The sequence below is a fragment of the Anser cygnoides genome, chromosome 1, assembly GCF_040182565.1.
Source record: "Anser cygnoides isolate HZ-2024a breed goose chromosome 1, Taihu_goose_T2T_genome, whole genome shotgun sequence".
Lineage (NCBI taxonomy): Eukaryota > Metazoa > Chordata > Aves > Anseriformes > Anatidae > Anser > Anser cygnoides.
In genome coordinates this window covers 3094918-3114796 of record NC_089873.1, presented here as the reverse complement: position 1 = coordinate 3114796, position 19879 = coordinate 3094918, and the positions used below count along the sequence as shown (strand labels likewise).

At 46.6% G+C, this 19879-nt stretch overlaps 1 protein-coding gene and 1 long non-coding RNA gene across 5 annotated transcripts in view; both read right to left on the bottom strand.

Moving 5' to 3' along the window:
• PLXNA4 (plexin A4) overlaps nucleotides 1–19879 on the bottom strand; it is a 423946-nt gene that overhangs the window by 144144 nt on the left and 259923 nt on the right. For all 4 annotated transcript variants that reach the window (XM_067001330.1, XM_067001227.1, XM_048062474.2 and 1 more), the window contains one exon: nucleotides 7495–7595. In XM_067001330.1, coding sequence (XP_066857431.1) covers nucleotides 7495–7595 — 101 coding nt within the window. The remainder of the gene's footprint in view (nucleotides 1–7494; nucleotides 7596–19879) is intronic.
• The window catches only part of LOC136791346 (uncharacterized), a 33465-nt gene continuing 30314 nt past the window's right edge, over nucleotides 16729–19879 (bottom strand). Inside the window, exon 4 of the long non-coding RNA XR_010833149.1 lies at nucleotides 16729–19819. This is a non-coding gene — a long non-coding RNA (uncharacterized lncRNA). The remainder of the gene's footprint in view (nucleotides 19820–19879) is intronic.

The window sequence follows — 19879 nt, the reverse complement described above, 5'->3', positions numbered from 1 at the left end:
ATGAAATGTCACAGAAGAAGCGGTGGAAGGCAGACATGGCCCACCCTGGGGACAACTCATTTGGCGTGCCATTTTCCCTCATTGGTGGATCACGGGCTGCAGAGGCACCAGGGAGCATCTGACAGCAAGAAAAAGCAATTCCCTGCAAACAGCCTGAGACTGAGTTTCTCAAGCCAGACATACACCACATCACTCACTGAGTCCACTCCGGAGCATGGCACAACCTAGTGGGAAGCCCTAGCCCTGCTGTATTGCAAATTAGGACCCTGGAGGAATTTAAAATTCATAGAAGGACTGGTTCAGGTTGCAAAACCCAGACCCACATCTTGACCATGTTCAGAATACACAAGGAGATGACACTGAGCTGGGATTTGGCTCTGTTTTGCTGCCCACACACAGTGGTCTAATGTCACTTGAGATGTCCTCAGGACTCCAGTTGGTCCCCATCTTATCCACCAGAAGAAGTGGATGGATCTCCAGTAGGGTCTGTGTCATATTTGCCATCCCTAGGTGAGTATCTCAGGCACCCTGGGTTATTCCAGTTGCAGCAGGCAGCATGGATGGGTAACTGAATCAAGTTGCTTGTATAAATAAAAACACCTATATTTTAAAGTCTGCTTGTGTGTTCTCCATACATCTGTATTTAGGCACCTAGCTTAAGTCCTTATGTTGCTTATCCCTTATCCCTTTCTCATTGCTTGTCCTGGCACGTGAGACGTCCCTCTTAGCCCATGACAGACCGTGTGGCCGTGTTTCATATCAGAGAAGAAGAAACCTGAGAGACCTCTCTGTGCAAAGGCTGAATTTTCTGCAGTGCTGAACCCGAGCTCTAATATTTCTGCGGTGGAGACAAATCCCAAGTAGGGCACCTAACTCACAGGGCAGAAAGCTTCTGCTGGAACCTGGTGCACAAACTAATTATCTTCCCACCCCTCCCTACTGCCCTCTAGCAAAATAAGCTAATCAAGGAGGAAGGTTATTATCAAAACACATTTACCACACGCCTGCGTCTTGCAGTCCGCACTGCCCAGTGTTGGCCCTGTGTTGCCTCAGGCATGCACTGCCACTAAGATAATCAACCTGTGAAGGGCACGGCTCTGCTTTGTAGACCAGAGCATCCAAAGTGCTCCCAAAAGGGACAGGATGGCACCTAGGGGATGGAAGGACACCTGCCCTGCTGGATACAGGGATTGCAGGCACAGAGGTGGGTTAGGTCTCTGGGTCTGGTGATTTGCACAAAGGTATAGGGATGGTTTGGAGTGGTTTGTTCATCACCCATCTGTGGTGAAATGGAATTCCCAGGAGCTGCTGTTCCCCTGGGGGATTTATCACCATCAATAGGCTTGCTCCCCACCCCAAGGATTTCATCTTGCTCTCCGGACTAAGAGCCCCGATCTCATTTCAAAGTGCCATTGCAGAGCTGTCACATTCAGGGCTATTTCCTCCGCACTAAAGGAGAGGCAATGCCCAGGTGTGAAAAGATGGGTACTTTTAGCTATAGCACAGAAGACAGATTAAAGATTACCCGGGCTCAATGCAGAAAGCTTAATGGGTCACTGTCCCTCCCCGGAGCCCCCCTGCCGTGCGCTCCCCTCGGTGCAGAGGCTGAAACGCCGTCTCCGGTTTCGATAACTACCTGGGAAGGAGTGGGAATCACTCCGTGCCAAGGCCAATTGGGGGAAGATGACTCCACTTTCCCCTGCTACCAGGTGGAGAGGCTCACAGGCCGTGGGCGCTGCTGTCCGAGCACCGGCTGTGAGCGGGGAAGAGCCAAACCAAGCCCTGTTTGGAGACCAGGCACCCTGACAGCTGGGTCCCTCCTGCCTTTGCCACCTCTGATGGACACTTTGACTCCTTGCACCTCTGCTAACACTGCTGATGGACTGATTGGAGACTTTGAAACCAAATTAAATATTTCACATTTCCTGTGGTTATTTCTCCCCATCATGTACTAACAGGATGCTCTGGGCATTCTCCTGTTCCAGTGAGAAAGGCCCCCCAGATATCTCAGACACACGGGTAGTGCACACAGTGACTGCAACAGCTTTGAGCGTCCCTCAGGTGGGGAAGATCAACCCAGTTGGCTACAAGTTGCCAAGGCAATGCAGTATTTGAATTGAAATCCATTTGTTCTTTACGTGACTGACCAAATTTTTAGGAAGACTGGGACAATTGTTGCATACCTTTGGCTCCCATGTCCCTGAAGACACTTAGGGCTGGCCTAGGACAAGATGATGCTGAGATGAGAAAGGACATGGAAAGCTTTTGTTATAAAGCAAAGGTCTCAGACATAATTGCCAGGATTTACTCATCATGCTAGGCAGATGTAAAACACAAATTTGGTACCTTTCCGAAAGGGCTCTAGATTGCACCTTGACACAAAACAGCATGAAGAGCACGGCTGAGGCCCTGGTTTCTTACAGTGGAAGCTGAGGGTCTATAGGGTCTCTAGCTCCTGCGGGAATCAGAAAATCATACATTCCTCACTATTTATTAGATCTCATGTTGGCACTGGGTGCGATATTCCACCCTTCTGCCCTGCTGGGGCTTATCCACACTGCCCTTCCCAGCTTCCTCAGGCAGCATTTGAGACATCCTCCCTCCCTTGCAGAAGTGGAGGGAAGGAAAAAAAGAGGAGGTGAAGGGGAAAAAGAAAAAAAAACAACCTCAGCCTGAAAGACAGGCGCAGTCTTTCAGACGGCAGAAAGTCAAGCAAGAAAAAGACCCTTCAAAAAAGGTCTTATTGCAGCATCTGTAGGCAGCTTGGGTTACCCGAGACTCTCTAGTGATTCAGAAGACTTTGACCAAGAAAGTTAAAGCCAGGGACGATCAATGAGCCTCTGCAAGCAGCATCGCATCGGGTTACCTGCTGAGACAAGACAGTGGGAGCTGCACTTTGTAACACTTTTTTTTTCTTTTTTTTTCCCCCCAGTCTGGCAACGAGTCTGAGGAGGGATTACAAACCCTCCACGCTGATCTCTCATTCCCTAGAAAACAACTTGTTTAAGTGCCATTTTCTTCTGTACCAATTGTAATTTCTAGGTACAGAAGCATCCTGCAGCTACCAGGCAGGACAACAGGGAATGTGGAGGGCAAGTGGTCAGACACCAGGGTAGATGTCAGTTGCCTGATGACAGCATAAAGCCCTTATAAATAGGGTTCTTCTTTTTTGGGGGAATCCAGAAAACCCTCATCTGGCTTCTCTGGTGTCTCATAAACAGCATTCCCTTTGCTGCAGTTATCCAGTTAAATTGTGGTCAGCTCAGCCTAACGGGTTTTGGTCATCCCTCAGCCAACCCAGAGCTCACCAAAGGAATCCAGGAACATGGCTGGCACAGTCCATATATAAGGGCCCTCTGGGATCCCTTCTCTCATGGGGTGAGGATGGCTACAGGAGGTTGTTGTATCCTATTCCCATAGTTTAGGAGTATGGGGTCTCCGGAAAACGCCCTGCAGCTGGGGGGCAAAACTGATGGAGCCAGCTCAGGTCCCCCAGTGAAGTTCTTGGGTTCTCTTTATTCTTAATTTCTAATCATTTTACTAAAACCCAGAATAAAATTCCAAAATAAGAATGGCTGAGGTCTAAATGAATCATTTCCTAAATACTAAACTGTATCGGCCCCTTCTAAAATGACTTTTGAGACCATTTCTTATTAAAAAATAATTGTTCCCCTTCAAGTTGACAAAAAATATGTTGTGAAATATCACAAACCCTCCCTGAAATTGGAACCATTTTCCTCTCAGTTTGCAGCTAATGATCTGCTGGCCACGGAGTCCCCATAACAGCAGGGGCAGATCCCAGAACAGAAGGAGGCTGGTGCCTAGAGGCTACGTCCTCCCTTAAGGAGAGCTTGTGCTTGCTCCTCGACTAATCATCCCAAAATGAGAGGAAGGCTACAGGAGGATGAAATGAGGCACCATGACCGAAACCTAGGAGGGGCAGTTAACGTGACAGAGCCTGGGACCTTCAGTGTATTCCTCCTTTATAAAATGTCACTTCTCCCTACGGGGATGCTGCTGCTCTTCTGTCCCAAATATCCATTTTTGGGGCAGCTGGGGTGTTAAAGACAACTTAAAGAAATCAGGGCTGAAAAGTTGTGTGGTCACCATGTGCACGTGGACTGGAGCTTGCACATCTTCTCTGGAGCAAGTGATGGGTCAGGCAGGGGTAATGAGGCCTCCAGGGGGAGATCTGTCCCACCTTAGGGACAAAGAGCTTCCCCACTCTCTGTCCTTCTGCATGCAATAGGGGAAAGGGTCAAAGGAGAGTAGAGGTTTAAATGTGGATGGCGACAGAAGAAACTCGCAGCGGGGCAGGTATTGGAAGGCATCTTCGGGCACGGCTGTACCCAGCATGACACGAGGAAGCTGTGATTTATTCCAGGCTTAGAGAAGACTCTGCTCTGCTCTTGTACCTCTCCGCAGCCCCCCGTTCGGGCTGGTGACATTGCTGTGACCTTGCGAGCAGGCACCGCGTGCTTCCATGCCAGCTACTCACTTTTCAGCCTTGTTCCCCCACCGCTCCCCCCAGCTCCCACCCCAGCCCCTCGCCCTCCCCTGGAGATCCGCGCGGCAAGCGAGCGCCGCGATTTCAATTTGCACCAACTAAATGATTCATTGCTGCCTAAAGAAGCCCGAACTGAGCCCAGGAGGGGAGCTGAGCTACAGCAGGGAAGGGGAGGGAGGGACAAGATGGGGACTGGAGATACGGCAACGAATTGCTCCGGTGACCTGCTCTATATTGGCTCTCCTCGTCTCGGGGCAGGAGGCAATCAATGTCCCCCCACCCCCTCTCCTTTCTCCTGCAGCCGTCTGTGGGTCTGTCTGTCTCTTTCTCTCTCAGCGGATTCGAGTTTCTCGGTGTAAGGTTAGGACAGAGGAGCCGTGGAAATCGATTCCCGAGCCCTGGCACGCCGCCCTGCGCGCAGACAGCCCCGCTCCGCCGTGAGATGCTGGATGAGGAGCTGTCCCCAGGCATCCCCAGGCGTCCCCAGGCCTCCCACGTGCTTGGAAATGGGGATCTGGGGAGCAGCCCCTGAAGCGTGAGCCCCAAAGTAAGTATGGCCCATATGAGAGAGAGAAAAAGACAGAAGCTGCACCCATCCTACAGCTTTCACTCATTTCCCAGTGCTCCAGTGGTGGTTTGTACTGGAAGAGAAGGGTGTGTGAAAGGGTTAGCTTTGCCTACAGGAGGTCTGCTTTCCAGCCCTGCTCTACCCCAGGTCCTGGACAGCCCAACTGCCTCCTCCAGCCCTGCCAAAAAGCAGCTCCCAAGTCAGCGTGGCTGGATTCAGCCATGGCCTGAAATTCTTCCTGGGAGGGAGAAGAAAAAGGTCACCACTACCAAGGGGAAATATTTACAGCAGATTTCCCCAGAAATCCTTGTACAGTTGCTGACAATGCATCATGTTTGAGAAAATGTATGGGGTTTTGATGTACAAAAAAGAGATAATATTGGCTCTAGTATTATGTCATTGTTATCCTAAATAAAAGTCCAAACACAGCCAAACACTGCTGAATTACATCTTCCTCTGCTTCCAGGGCTAGAAGGATGAAGAAACTGAGGCTGAGAGAGGAACACATAAGGCTGCACCACAAACCCGTGCCATCCTCTGTTTTACAGATCAGGAAACAAAGGTTAAGGGACCAGAGGGAGGAGGACGAGGGGACCCTGCTGTCAAATTTCAGCTTGAAGGACCAAATTTGCATGTGGGTTTCTTGTTCTAATGGAGTCGGGCTGCCACCCTCACTTGTCACCAGCCACATTTCTGTCACTCTTTCACAATGAGCTGCTGGGCAATCTGCAGTTGTCTCTGCCCCTTTCCTCTCCTTTGGGGGATTTACTGCTGGGTGTATTGATTGCTTGTTGCCAGTGACCCTGGCCAGCAGGAGATGAAATATCTAGCATTACTCCAGTGCAATCAATGCCCAAATTCATGCTTGCATACACGCTGTGCTGCCCCAATATTGATAACAAAACACGCAGTGCTCTACAGGATGGATGCAAGCTAAGATGAGACAGAAACATGTTACAGAGCAGTATTTCAAATAAAAACATCCTCAGACCAGCAGGGCTACGGGTCAAAGTCGCATGGGTTCATACTTGTAAGACCACAATTCAGGACTGGTTTGCCAAGGATCCTTTGAATTATTCCAAAGCCAGAGTCAAGTTTTGGTTTGGGACATCTAGGTCTGATCTGAGATTAAGCAGACTGACATGGCTTTGGTTGGGGGTTATACAGGCTAAAGAGCTTCTGCAGAAGGTTGGGATACGGTACGTGTTTGTTCCCTCCTGTCTCAGAAAGGAGAGGTAGCAAAGAGGAGGATCTCTCCAACTGGATCACTGTCTCCACAGGTAGAGTTTGCAATGCAACAGGAAGGGTTCAGAGGTGAACTCAGGAGGAAAAGACACAACTGCAATAGCAGGGTCCAGCAGAATAACCACCCGTCACTGCCAAGGGCACCGAGACTTGGAGTGACAGCACCCTGCAGAGCCACGCTCAGCTGGAGACATGTGGTGAGACAGATCCAACGCCCTTTCCAGCCACTGTCTCTGCTGAGAAGTTCTTGGCAAATGAGGCCGCCCTGCCACTCATGGCCAGGAGCTCAGCCAAGCTGACACTTCCCTCTCCACGGCTCTGGCAGAGGGCTCCCTGCAGCAGAAGATCACTGGCAGGGAAGGCTGCAGAAGAGGGGACTTCGAGATAAACAGCATCATTAAAAAAGCCTGCAGAAAACAAAGCCAACGAGCAAATCTCCCAGTCCGGGGGGCACTTGGATCCAGTGCTCCTTGCAAGGTACTGCATAGGGCAGTGCTGTAGAGCAGGGAAATGGTGAAACCAGGTCCCTTCTTGGCCTGTTACACAGAAGCCCAGGGATGTGGATACAGATAACTGCTCAAAATCATGGCTGGATAAGCCAAACGAGCAGTGCCAGCCCAGCTGAGATGACCCACAGAAAACAAATGCTCAATTTCAGGGTCAGCATTGTCCCACAGTGAGGTTGCAGGCTAGAACATCCCCCTGAAATCTAACTTGGATCAGATCCTTGGGTGCTTACAGGGACCTGATTCCCCTCCAAGATCAACAGAGGTTGTGACAAATGTGAGAGAGGAGAGGTTCAAGCCTGCAGTGGAAATTTGCAGGTGCTGAGACAAGTCTCTGAGTCCGGCTGTTAGCTAGGGCCAAACTTCCATAGTCATTGGAAATGAGAAGGTCTTTGGCACCCAGAGGGAGCTGCTGGAGGGTTTGTTTCAAAGCATATCAGGGTGGACAGGTATTCCTCCTGCAGTCAGCAGAATATGGATCTGGTGGTTGAGGAGACCAGTCTCTTCTATCACCCTCCTCTTTCATTTTCAGCCAAAAAATGCCTCTTGGTTAAACAAATCACCCCCAGCAAGTCCCAGAAACCTTGCTGGGGCTGCCTGCATGACTCTTGGGCTCACCTAAGAGCCTTTTTTGGGCTCTGCCAGGTGTTATCAGAGCAGGTACTTACGTGTTGTGAAGCACACACCATCCACAGTGAGGGTCTCCCGAGCCCAGGCACTCGCTGCAGGTCTCGTACTGGCTGCACGACTCCACGGGCACCCGGGTGAGCTGCAGGAGGAAAGGGGACAAAAACCTGTCAGGCTTTTTGTGGGGATCTACAGTGACCTGAATGGCTTGGAAGAGATACCAACCCTCCCTGTCCTCTTGTCCTGGTGTCAGGGAACGAGCTTGCTGTCACCCTGACTTTGCAGAGTCAGACGCGGACCTGAAACACCCACCCACTGCCAAAATAATGCATTTTGCCTTGTTCTTTATGTTTTTTTATTTCTTTCTTCTTAATTAAAGCATTTCAGTCAGAGATTTCAAAGACAGAAGAGACTGCTTAGCCTGACCTCCTCTCTAACGGACCAGAGGTTTTTGATTCCTATTAGGTTTCCTAAGCCCCTTACTTCTTTTGAAGCCAAACATACAATTTGGGCCCAGTGACCTGAGAGTCTCTTTTCCATTGAATAAGCTTCAGAGAGCTCCCATAATACACAGTCAATTGCCAGTGCCTTCATCCTGGCTCGTGTCAGCGGGGAGAGTTTATTCCTTCAGATGATATAGTGTGGTATTATCCTGATGAAACACCACTGAGAACTGCCAACTATAAACTGCAGAACGGTTACTTGTGACAGATGACAAGGGAATACACCTGGAATCGAGTGACAATTTTTTACTTGGTGCAACATTCAAGAGAATTTGAACTGTAAAGTGAAGATTAAAATTCATTCTGACTGTATCTGCAAACAAAACAAGAACAGGCTCTCTCTATATATACGAGAGGGGTAAGGGAAAGGAAGAAAAAGGAACCACAAGCAAAATTCCATCTATTTATGAAGACCTTGTCTGTTTGTATCAGAAATTGGCTTCCTAACCACTACACAGATACCCCACGTGGTAGTAGGTAGTCTATGTGCAAATGCTGAAAATCTGTATTTTTACTTCTAGCAGGTGGCAATAGCTTTAGCAAACTTCAGACAGAAATACGATGGGGTTTATTTACCACCGCACCACTGCCTATGTCAAGTCACCCAAAGAAATCAACTGCGGATGCTGAAAGCTTTTAAGGACAAAGGGAGAATGTCAAGTAAAACCTACCAAAACACCTTTCTCAAATTGAATCTACAGCCACGAGCATAAGTACATAATCAAAACAGACCACAGCAATGAAAATGGGAAAATCAGAACAGGTATTGAGTCATTCCAACTCCTCCAAGTATCAAGAAGTTACAAAGGCAAGATGACTTGGCCGTGAATGCAATTGTTCCACCTTCCTTTAGGTCAAGACTTTATGTCAAGAAGGAATCAACACTTCATCAAATATAAACTTCTGTGTGCGCCAGGATTTCGCCCAATTAGACTTCTATTGAACCCCAAAGTCTGTCCTGTATTACTGTCCAGCTTTCAAAAAGACATACGGCTTTGACAAGAATACAACAAGGGGTGGAGATCTTATTATTTTTATGTAGGTCTTTTTCCACTTGCTAGTTCCACCCGGGAAAAAGGTCTTGCAAATTATTTTTCCTTGATCACATCTAGCTTGAACACTGTGAACATCAGAGTCCTTGAAGAAGAGGCAGATAATTCCATTTTGAAAGACTGTAAATCTGCCTTTCCTTAATCCAGATGTAATCAATTGTGTAATCTCCACCTTTTAATTAGAAAATTGTGAACACAGTTGGTAATGGCTATGGAGTTCTTATCCATACACCCCCACTTTAACATATGGTACTGCTGGATGTATCCCTATTAGCTGTAAATAATGATTCTGAACCTGAGCTTCTGAGCTAGTTTACATCTGCCTTATAAAAGTGAGCTTTGTTTAAAAAGTTCAGAACAGGCACTGTTCTAGAATCTAATGATGTCAGGTTTCAATATTCTGAGTCAAAACCCACTTGTGACTATGACATGTGAACAATAAAGAAGTCTTGGAGGACTGAAATTTGCAATTTCTTTGCAAATTGCTACAAAAAGAATAGTTACAATCTGTCTCTGTAGGTTTTATTATTGTTATTATTTAATTAGCCATCAAAGGATATCTAAGCTCCTCTTGGAGGCAGGAGGAACCTACTGGGAACCCAGATCTCCATCTTTACAGGCATTCTTTCTTTTCAGTGTATTCAGTGTATTCTTTTTCAATAGGATATAGTTAGCAGGTTGTGCAGGAACACACCTTGCTTCTGTTTATGTACCAGAGAGCACAGCTATGCAGTGTGAGCTTACACCCAGCAATATCCCAAATCTTGTCAACCTAGTGTAGTAGGTGTCCTGTGTCACCCTTCACATTTCTGTGTGTTATTCCTGCTATATGAGACCTTTTATAAGTTCACCTCAAGTAGCTTTATTGTGAGATTAATTAAAATTGTACCACGCTGATAAATGTCTTGGGCTGGAAGTGTCAGACCTTCTAATTAATAAAGGAAGAAACTACAAAAAAAAAAAAAAAAACAAAAGGAGCTGCAACTGAAAGGAAAGCCACCTAGGGGTCGACAGCTGAAAGGAAAAAGAACATCAAGCAAATAAAGCACATCAGAGGTCTTATTTTCCTTTGTAACATAAACTGTAATTAATTCAGCTCAGCTTTCCAAGTTGAAAGTTTTGAGAACTGACCATGCCCCCTGAGAGCAGTCAGCTTTTTATGCTGCCCCTAAAATATCTGAAAAAGAAAAGTCTGTATTACCTCCCCATTGCAGTTCTTTGCCATTATTCATAACGATGAAAGGACCAGACAACACTGAAGGACGAAATCTCCATTTTAAACCAGACGGTGATTACTCCGTCCACCCGTTTTCCACCCTTGGAAAGTCCAACAAACTTTTTAAGGTGATTTCTTACCCTCAGGGGGGCTCCCTACCTCTGATCTTTCATCAGGGTAGAAATTTCGTTCAACATTTTGCAGCAAATATAACCAGCTCTCAACAGAAAAAGGATTAACGAAAGCAAAACATCCTTCATTTTTGGGGCAGGATGAGCCAGGTTAGAGCCATTTGCATTCCTGCAGTGGTCACAGCTTAACTGATATTTTGGCCTCACTTTGCTAGAGCAAAATACAGATGTAAGAAGAGGCTGCTGTTGTTTTAAGGGCTTACAGCCCATGGAGATGAGGCACATATCCTTATTTTATCCACGAGAGCCACAGCTGAAAGTGAGGTCTCATGCAGCTGAAGTAGGTGTTACCTAAATGCATTGCAGATGTGGGTCTAAGGCATCTGAGCAAGCTCATGCAGGAAGTGTGGGTATTAGCTGATTATCGAATACTAAGTTATTAAGTACAAACTATTTAGACTTTGGGTTCTTTGAAGCGTTGAAGAAATTAAGATAAAGCTCCTGGCGATCCCTGTTCACACAGCTGGTGGACATCTAGGAGCTGCTACGCTTCCAAGGCTTTGTCCATAGCACGCTGGGGAGCATCTAGACTGTTCTGTACTCACAGCTATCTGCAGCAAGATGCAATCCAAGAGGCAGGGTCAGACAAGTGGTAAATGAAGCTGATGTCCTTCTCAAGGGCAGCAGGAAAGCAGCGAGCACGTCCAGCTGCCTTAGCTGCAGCAGGGTCTGAAGGGATATTTCACTTCGTCAACACATTCATTCACAAGTCCCCAAAGAAATCGTGCGTGCGTTTCTGGCTCCCAAGGACATCCAAAAAATCTGGCAAACCTGCAAACTGCCGTACAGCGTACAGCTCACCTGCTAGATATGGCCTGAGGGCTTCTCACACAACGCCAGGGCCATCCTCACCTCTGATCCGGCTCAAATTCCAAACCGCAGCTCCTGCAGCTCCCAGCCTTACTTTCACCCTCTATTCCTGGTATGAATGAGCTTCAGAAAGTCATTTAAAACAACGTGATTGAGGTTTTGGATCTGATAGACAGTAACAGTAAATCCTGTTAGAAATTTGGCTCCTGCTTCTGCCATTATATATTCACAAAAGCTCCTGCTATGTGCTCAGTCATAATTTTCTGGCTCCCATTTTTGCCTTTTTTTTTATTTCAATATACATTACTTTTTTTTCCCCCCCCTTAAACTGCCAACATTCTGGTCAAAACGTGAATCATTGCTCAATCTCTGCTGTTATAATTGGATGTTAATACAGCAGCGGGAGTTATTCAGTCTGATGGACTAAGTTAATTTAAATGTACAAAAAGGCATCTTAAGTAGCCAATTTCCTTCCCAACAGTCAAAAGATACATTTCCAAAACACTGAGCAGTGACTGTCAAGCTATGTGGGTTTGGTGAATGCTGCTATCTTTCAAGACTCAGCCCTGAAAAACTGCTGCAAGATTAAGAGAGGAGCTTATTTGATTTCAAAGCCTTGAACAGATTATTCATGATAACACAGTTTATTAAATAGAGCAAGACAAAAAAACACCTAAGAGACCACTGGTGGGTCCAGACTCTGCATCCTTAACAGATTTATTGAGGATATTTGGTCACCTGCGGGGCGTGCCAAGATGCCAATTTTAATTTGGCCTGAATTACGGACAAAGGAACCTTGAGTTCCTTTGGTTTGTTCCAACTCCCATGCCTCCACCACCTGATCTGCAAACTCAGCAAAAAGCAGGAACGGAGAAAAGAAAAACCCAGGGAGCTGAAGCGTGGCTTAGACTGGTAAGAAATAGGATATTGTGCGTGTGGATGTCTGTACAAGCGGTGGGAGAGGAGATGCTCCTGCGGGGATAGAGGCGAGGATCTGAGTTTGATTCCAGCCTGCCACTCCGGTGTGATGAGTAAATAACTTGCCAGTCCCGCTGGGACAGTCAATGTCATTTCTCATCAGACATCCCCAAGCTCTTCATCTTCATTGCAACACTCTTCCCAGTAAATCCATGCTTACACACTTGGAAAACTGGAGGCTTTAATTAAGGAGAGTTAATTGGAAGCAGCAGTAGCTGTCAAGGACAAATGACACAATAATTAAACTGGGGGTCAATGTCCCCCTGCGTGGCAGGGTAAATTACCTGTCCAAATATGCTTGGTCACAAAGGGCTTCCTACCTACATCTGTGTTTGTGCTGCTCCTCCTCCTCTCCCTTTTCTCTCTTGAGTTCTCCTGCACATCTTTGGTTACTGTGATCCCAGAGAAAAACCCCAACCACATCCACAGGTCACTCACACACAGAGGGATAAAGCAGAAACAAGAGGAAACACAGAAAGATTTGTGGAAAATTGGTGATCCCATAGCCCCAGAAGTTTCTGGGGGTAAGACTGAGAGAGGTCTGTTCCCATGAGTTGCTCCCACAATGAGCTTGCTATTGGTGCTCCTACAGAAGTACAATTTTCTTTGCAACCCTTGCAGTGAAATTTTCTTCCCCACGCCTCCCTTGGCAGGACTCTGATTTAAGGCAGGCTCAGAAAAGGGAACTTGGGGATCTTGCATGTGGAGTGTGCTGGACTTTGGGAAAGCTCTGGCATGGGAAGTAAGCAAAGCAAGCTACAAGTTCAGGCTCTGCCAAAGGTGATTCACTTTAGAGGGCAGGATTTCTCTGCTCTGTTTTAAATGTCTACACAGGGATGAGATAAATCACGCCCTGGATTGCCTATGTCTATCCACTGAATGTAAGAGGCTAGACAGCCAGGTCAGATGGAGACATTTACAACGTACATGGTGAACACTGGGTGAGGTGAATCCCCCATCAATGCCATACTTAAATTTCTGCTGTTCCTTTAATCTTCTTAACGCTGCAAACATGTTGAGATCTCCCCTCTTCCCAGTTACAGCACCAGAATAACCAGTCATAGTGCGAAATACATTTTCTTTAATTATTAGAAGAGTGGTAGAGGAAACCCACTGTGTTGCATAGCTAGAAAAATGTTTGAGGAACTCAGAAGACCCTGTGTGATGACACAGGCCATGTCTGAACAAGTGACACTCACAGTCTGCTCTGTAAATACAGCCTTCACACTTTGCTGGGTCCAAGCTTATTCCTGCTCTCTGTTCTGGCTTTATTTACAAAGAATCTCAGAATCACTAGGGTTGGAAAATACTTTCAAGATCATCTGGTCCAACTGTCCCCCTACCACCACTGTCACCCACTAAACCATGTCCCCAAGCACCATGTCCAACCTTTCCTTGAACACCCCCAGGGACGGTGACTCCACCACCTCCCTGGGCAACCCATCTGAATGCCTGACTATTCTTTCTGAGAAGAAATGTCTCCTAATTTCCAAACTGAACCTCCCCTGGCACAACTTGAGGCTAGACACTGATAACACAGATTACCTGGATCCTTTTCCCAAAGGCTTGCTTGCCTTTTAGGTTCCCCCTTCACAAATGCTCAGCCCATACCCTGTACTGACCCTTCCGCGAGGCAGTCCCCCATGACTTACTGACACTCCTCCCAAAAGCATCAATGCTTGAGGAGAAGCTAGGGACACACCATCCTGGAACAATATGGCCAGAAACCTGGAAATTCAAGAGCACGAGTCCATGTTTCAGTATTGTATCTCATACAGCATTCCTCTATCTTCACTCTTGTTCTTCCTTACCAATAATACTAAATATTTCTCCAGCTGGGATAGCAACCACTCACTGAACCAGCATGCTGAAATGCTCTCCCCACAAGGCAGGAAATTTTATAGGACTCCTTGCCCTTTGTAAGAATAACAGCTTGGAGGTGTGGAAGGCGTGTCAGGGGATTTCACCCAAGCCTGATGAAACCAGCACCTTCCTGCCCACCCTGCAAGCCAGGTCCAGGTAACTTCAGATCCCCCCTGTCTTGTTTCCTTTATCCCACAGTCAAATGTTTCTATCTGTAAACTGTAAAATAAATGAGGTTTGGCTAAAAGTCTGTTCAAAAACCTTCAAAATAGAGCCTCATGTCGTAATTAATACAGAGCCAGCTTGGGCTTAATGAGAGCCAGTGCCTGTGTGGTTACTGAAACAAGCCTGCTGAGCAAGAGCTAGGTTGTTACCCAGGCTCTATAAAGACTATATATAGATATAATTGGGACCCAGAATGGGATTTATGTCACTGCAATGGACTTTCACGAAGTCCACCATCATTTGAAAGCTCCTGGTAGAGGTGTGAGCAGTTAAAACACACGGGGAAAAGGTTATAGTTATTTCTAATGGTTCTGACTACTTTCCAGGTCACCTTCTTCCAACATCTTTCCAGATGTTGCCATCCTCTCCCTCAGTGGGACGTGGTTCATGAAGGATTGATGGCGTTGCTCTGATTCCCTTGTATGGGATGGACTTTAATTCCCTTGTGTTGGACAAGTTGGATTTGATGATTCCTGTGAGCCCCTTCCTGCTGGGGATATCCTACAATTCTAGGCTTAGACTACCCCTGAAAGCACTGTCAAGCTACAGAGAGTGTGGCAGAGAGACACTTTGAAAAATTGCCCTTTCTTCAGTTGTGGTAAGACAAAATCTCCCATAACAGCACATAAAACAGCTGTACTGATTGGCATCGATAATCCACATATCCCAGTTCCTTGTCTTCAGCCATGGCTATGTGGCACTATGGAAAAAATCAAAATAGGGTGAGTATATTTGATATGTCCCCAGCAATTGCACAGCTTTAGGCTATTTTCATTTAGGGGAACTTCTGAACCTCATGTGTCTCTATCCCCTAACCCAAAGAGATCTTTCTTTAATTTTCCAGTTTACCTTGAAATCACATTCACTTTTCTATCCACAGCTTGCTCTGGAAGGTCCAGAGCCCACTGCTTGAAGGAGTTCCATCCTTTCACTCTCTATAGGTACCTTAAAGGAGGCTGTATCGAGGTGGGGGTTGGTCTATTCTCCCACGTGCCTGGTGACAGGACGAGGGGGAATGGGCAAAAGTTGCGCCAGGGGAGGTTTAGTTTGGATGTTAGGAAGAACTTCTTTACTGAAAGGGTTGTTAGGCATTGGAATAGGCTACCCAGGGAAGTGGTTGAGTCACCATCCCTGGAGGTCTTTAAGAGACGTTTAGATGTAGAGCTTAGTGATATGGTTTTGTGGAGGACTTGTTAGTGTTAGGTCAGAGGTTGGACCGGGTGATCTTGGAGGTCTCTTCCAACCTAGACGATTCTGTGATTCTGTGATTCTGTGACTTGTTTGTTCAGGACCTGATTTTTACCAGTTTAAATTCATGCCCTGCAATGCTTCTATTTGAAGAGGCAGTGAACAGTCACTTCCTATCCATCCCCTTCTGCCATTCATAATTTCACCAAATTCTACCATTCACCCCTACTCCTAACTTCCCAGGCTGAAGAGTTCCTGCTCCTTCCACTTCTCACATGGAAACCATTCCATACCTCTGATCACCTCTATTGAGTTTCTCTTTCAACCATTTATTTACTCTTTCAACCCGAAGTTTGAACATAAAGGAGGGCTACCTAGTGGTCTAGGTCAGCTCCGTACAGCTTTCTCCATCTCTCTCCCTTAACCACACCATCAATAGTGATTAAGCTACTGCCTTTAGCAGGATGCCACCTCTCAGCTTGAGGCATTTGACCAAAGGCAAAGGAAAACAGAACATCTTAAACCTTGATTAAGACTGCTTTGTCACTCGGTGAACCTCGGGTAACTCCTAAAGGTGCGTGCACCTATAGATTTTAGATGTGTGAGCACAGAGTGGTGCTGAGGCTCATGCCACTCCTCAGAGGCGCTTCTGGCCATGGAAGGGGGCACTTGTTTTATTTCCAGACACCCTCACACATACTCCCCTTGAACCACTCTCCTCCCATCACTGTCCCCTGTCCATTTTTAAGCAATGCTCCACACCGTGCCATCAAATCTCAGCTGACACAGCTCAGTCTGCCAAAGGCAGCACCAACAGAGGTGATAACACCAGCTGAAGAGCTATGAGGCCACACCAGTTAATCTGCAAACCAAAAACTTAAAATCTGAGCCATGATAACCCATGCTTGCAGTTCACCCTGAGCTGCAGTAAGCACAAACTAGCCTAGCTTGAGGGACAGATTTGGGACTTCCCAGAGTTATCACAATACCTTTGCCTCCATGGAGCACTCAGCACCGATAGCTTTAATGAGTGTTGCAGCCAAGAGTTAGCCAAGATCCAGGGAGAAAATGTGAAACAGGCTGTTCCCGAGTCCTTAAACGCATGTCTCAGTTTATTAAGTGAGAGAAAACCAGGCAGAGCTCACTGCTCAGCTGACGCCTGCGAGAGCTCTGTGTATTTTTAGGGTTTGGGCGGCAATTAGCGCTGCCAAAAAGGCAACCGCCTGGCGGAGACGGGGCCAACTATTTGGGGCCACATCTGCTTGCCTTCATATGGCTCTGCTGTTTGTTTCAGTGCAGAATAAGTAAAAAGAAGTTTCTATAAAAGCCTAGCTCCTTCTCTGCAGTATTATAGCTCAAGGAGGGCTTGAGATGCAAAATTCCTACTGAGTGCAATGAGGGTTGCCCCATCCCAGCCCCATATTTCACTGGGTTAACTGCATAACCTAGTGCTGCAAGCACCACACATGTTTTCCCAGCTTTCTCAGGCATTCATCCTGCCATAAAATGAAGGTTCAAGGACATTTGATTCAGGGATCGTATAAATGCATAGCACTTAAGGTCAGAAGGGACCATTAGATCATCGGTTCTCACTTCCCATACATCACAGGCCAGTAAATTTCACCCACCTACCCTTGTACTGAACCAAATAATATGGTTTTAGCTGAAACATGTTGTCTAGAAAGACCTCCCATTATGACGTGAAGATACCAAGAAATGGAGAATCCTCCATTTCACGGGCAGTTTGTTCCAGTGGTTAATCACTCACACCATAAACAGATTGTGCATGCCTTGCTTTTCACTTGAATTCAGCAGGCTTTGGCTTCCAACCACCGAGTCTTACTCTGTTTCTCTTCTCTAGCTTTAAGAGCACTTTTAGCCTGCTGTTTTCACCAGGAGAAGGCACTTAGATACATTAATTTAGTCATTCCTCAATCTTCCCTTCTGATAAATTAAGATGGAGCTTTTTTTTTTTTTTTTCAGTCCCTCTATGGAAAGTATCTTCCTGCTTCCTACAAATCATTTCTGTGGGTCTTTGGTACTCACTTTGCTATCTCTAGGGGCTCTTTTACAAAAGGAGACTCCAGAGCTGACTCCTCCAAGGATGCAGGATGGTACCAATTTGGTTCTGCTATGGGCTAGGCTAGGAAAAACTCTGCAAATTTGCAGGGAATTGACCCGCTCATCCATCTCAGTCATTGCTTTCTAGGACACATCTCCCAATTTCCAGCCTGACCTCCTTTCCTTCTTACAAGACAGAGAAGTTTGCATTTGTTTTGTTGGATGGAGCTAAAGTCACTGAACTGCTCTGTCCTCATCATTGTTAATGCCGAGCTAATTGTTGCACCACTGAATATTTTATACATGGGATTTAACAACAACGTCGTTCTCATTCACGAATATTTTCAAGAGCTTTGGGCCCAATACTGATCCCAGGAGAATACTACTAGGAAAACCCTCAGGGTCTTTGAGAGCTGCCAAGTATTAAACCATTTCAGAGATGTCTTTTTTTCTATTTTTACCTTTTTTTTTTTCTTTTTTTTTTTCTTTTTAATGGGAACGGGCTGCGGCGATGTCCCAATCACCATGTGGAACGGCAAAGACAGGGCACCCACACAATACAATTTCATTATTTCCTTAAAGAATGAATCACCTAACTCCTCAAAGAATGAAAAAATCTCTTACTTTTCCTAAAAATACACTACCCAGTGGCCATGTGGCACAATTCAGGAGTAAGTATGAGAAACTCCAAACTTATCCAGAGACTTTAATGCTTAATACGATTGCTTCTAACCACCATGAGTCACTAAAGCCAGGATCTCACCGATGCACCTACATCATGAATATCATCCCCAGGACATTTGATGTAAGGCACTACAGGTCTCGGGTATTTTGTGGTGCCTATTTATTGTTGCTGTACACATGCCTAAAGTCCCTCAGAGAAGACCCCAGAGTAGATAGGATCATTCAGGGCACTCAAACTAAAGGGGCTGTAGGAGATGTAGTTCCTGAGGCTGAGATGACCCCAGAACTGTGGCTGCCCTGTGACTACAGGCAGCACAGTCACAGCAGCATTAATACAACTGGCTCTGCTAGCATCCCAAAGCATGCCTGGTTCATCCTTTCTCCTGCCTCCTGGTGACGAATCTCAGTTCAGGCCTTTGCACGAAACCCTGAGTTTCTGCAGCAGCATGCAAGGTGCTTCATTTGTCCAGCCAGTTTCTCTTTCCTTGACACTCCTGTAATTTTTTCATGATTTTTCTCCATCCAGTGCAGAAGCTGAGAGTCCCACTGCGCCTTCCTTCATGTGGAAAGACATACATGGGACCCACATTTTCGGGGATAAAACAGCTGGTTTGAGGATCTGTAGAGAAACAGAACTTTTGCCCCTGTAAATAATCAACTAAAATCTGATTTAAGGCCTTCAGCACCCCCTGGTACCGCTTTGGTACCGTAGGAAGCAGCGAGATCTCATTGCAGCTCCCAGCTGCCAGGCTCTGAACTCGCAAAAGCCGCTGTCCAGGGGGGGCAAGGACGGGGTCTGCGGGGTGATGGAGTTGGATGACTGTGGGGTGAAGGCTGCCAGCTGGCCCGGGCATAAAGCAGGGAGCCCCAAGGGACCAGCAAAGCCTCTGCCAGCTCCATCCAGGTGGTTTCCGAGCTGGCATCTTGAAAAGGAGTGGAATTAACACACTGAAGCATCTTAAAGGAGCCCTCTGCACCCAAGATCAAAGCCCTGCTGGCTCCAGGTCTCCTGTTACACCTGCCCCCCTTGCAGACATCCCTTACAAAAGCACGCAATCTGATTTGAACCAGGGAACTTGCTCCGGTGCATTTCACAGTGCACGCCACTCCACGGAAAGGAAAAAAGAAAATAAATCTCAAAACAACCCTTTTGTCCCCGTCCATAAAGAAGAAGGGAGGCCCAGACCGGCACACAATGCAAGGGGAAAGAAACAGGAGCAAGGAGCAGGGTCAGCCCCGCGGGTTGCTCCTCTGAAACACAAGCCGTGCCGTGCAGCTGGGACAGCGAAGCCCCAGCTGCTCTCAGGGTAGATCCAGCACCTCCATCCAGGCAGCCTCTGAAGCCACATTTTATTTATTTTTACTCTGGGATGCAGCTGAGACCTGGATCCAACTGCCCCAAGGTCCAACACAGACCTTTATGGGCATGAGAGGTGACAATACTTTTATTAAATCAACCTACCTACTCTTTCTAAATATCTCTAAATACCCTAAATATTTTACAAAAGAGTTAACCACCTGATGCATAAGGATGTACAACATCCCATCGGACAGCATGTGCAAGCACCAGCAGATTTATATTGTACAGAAAGGGGCTGTGGGGGAAAAAGAAATATATATTATTTTTGTTTCCCAGATTCCATTTCACACCATAA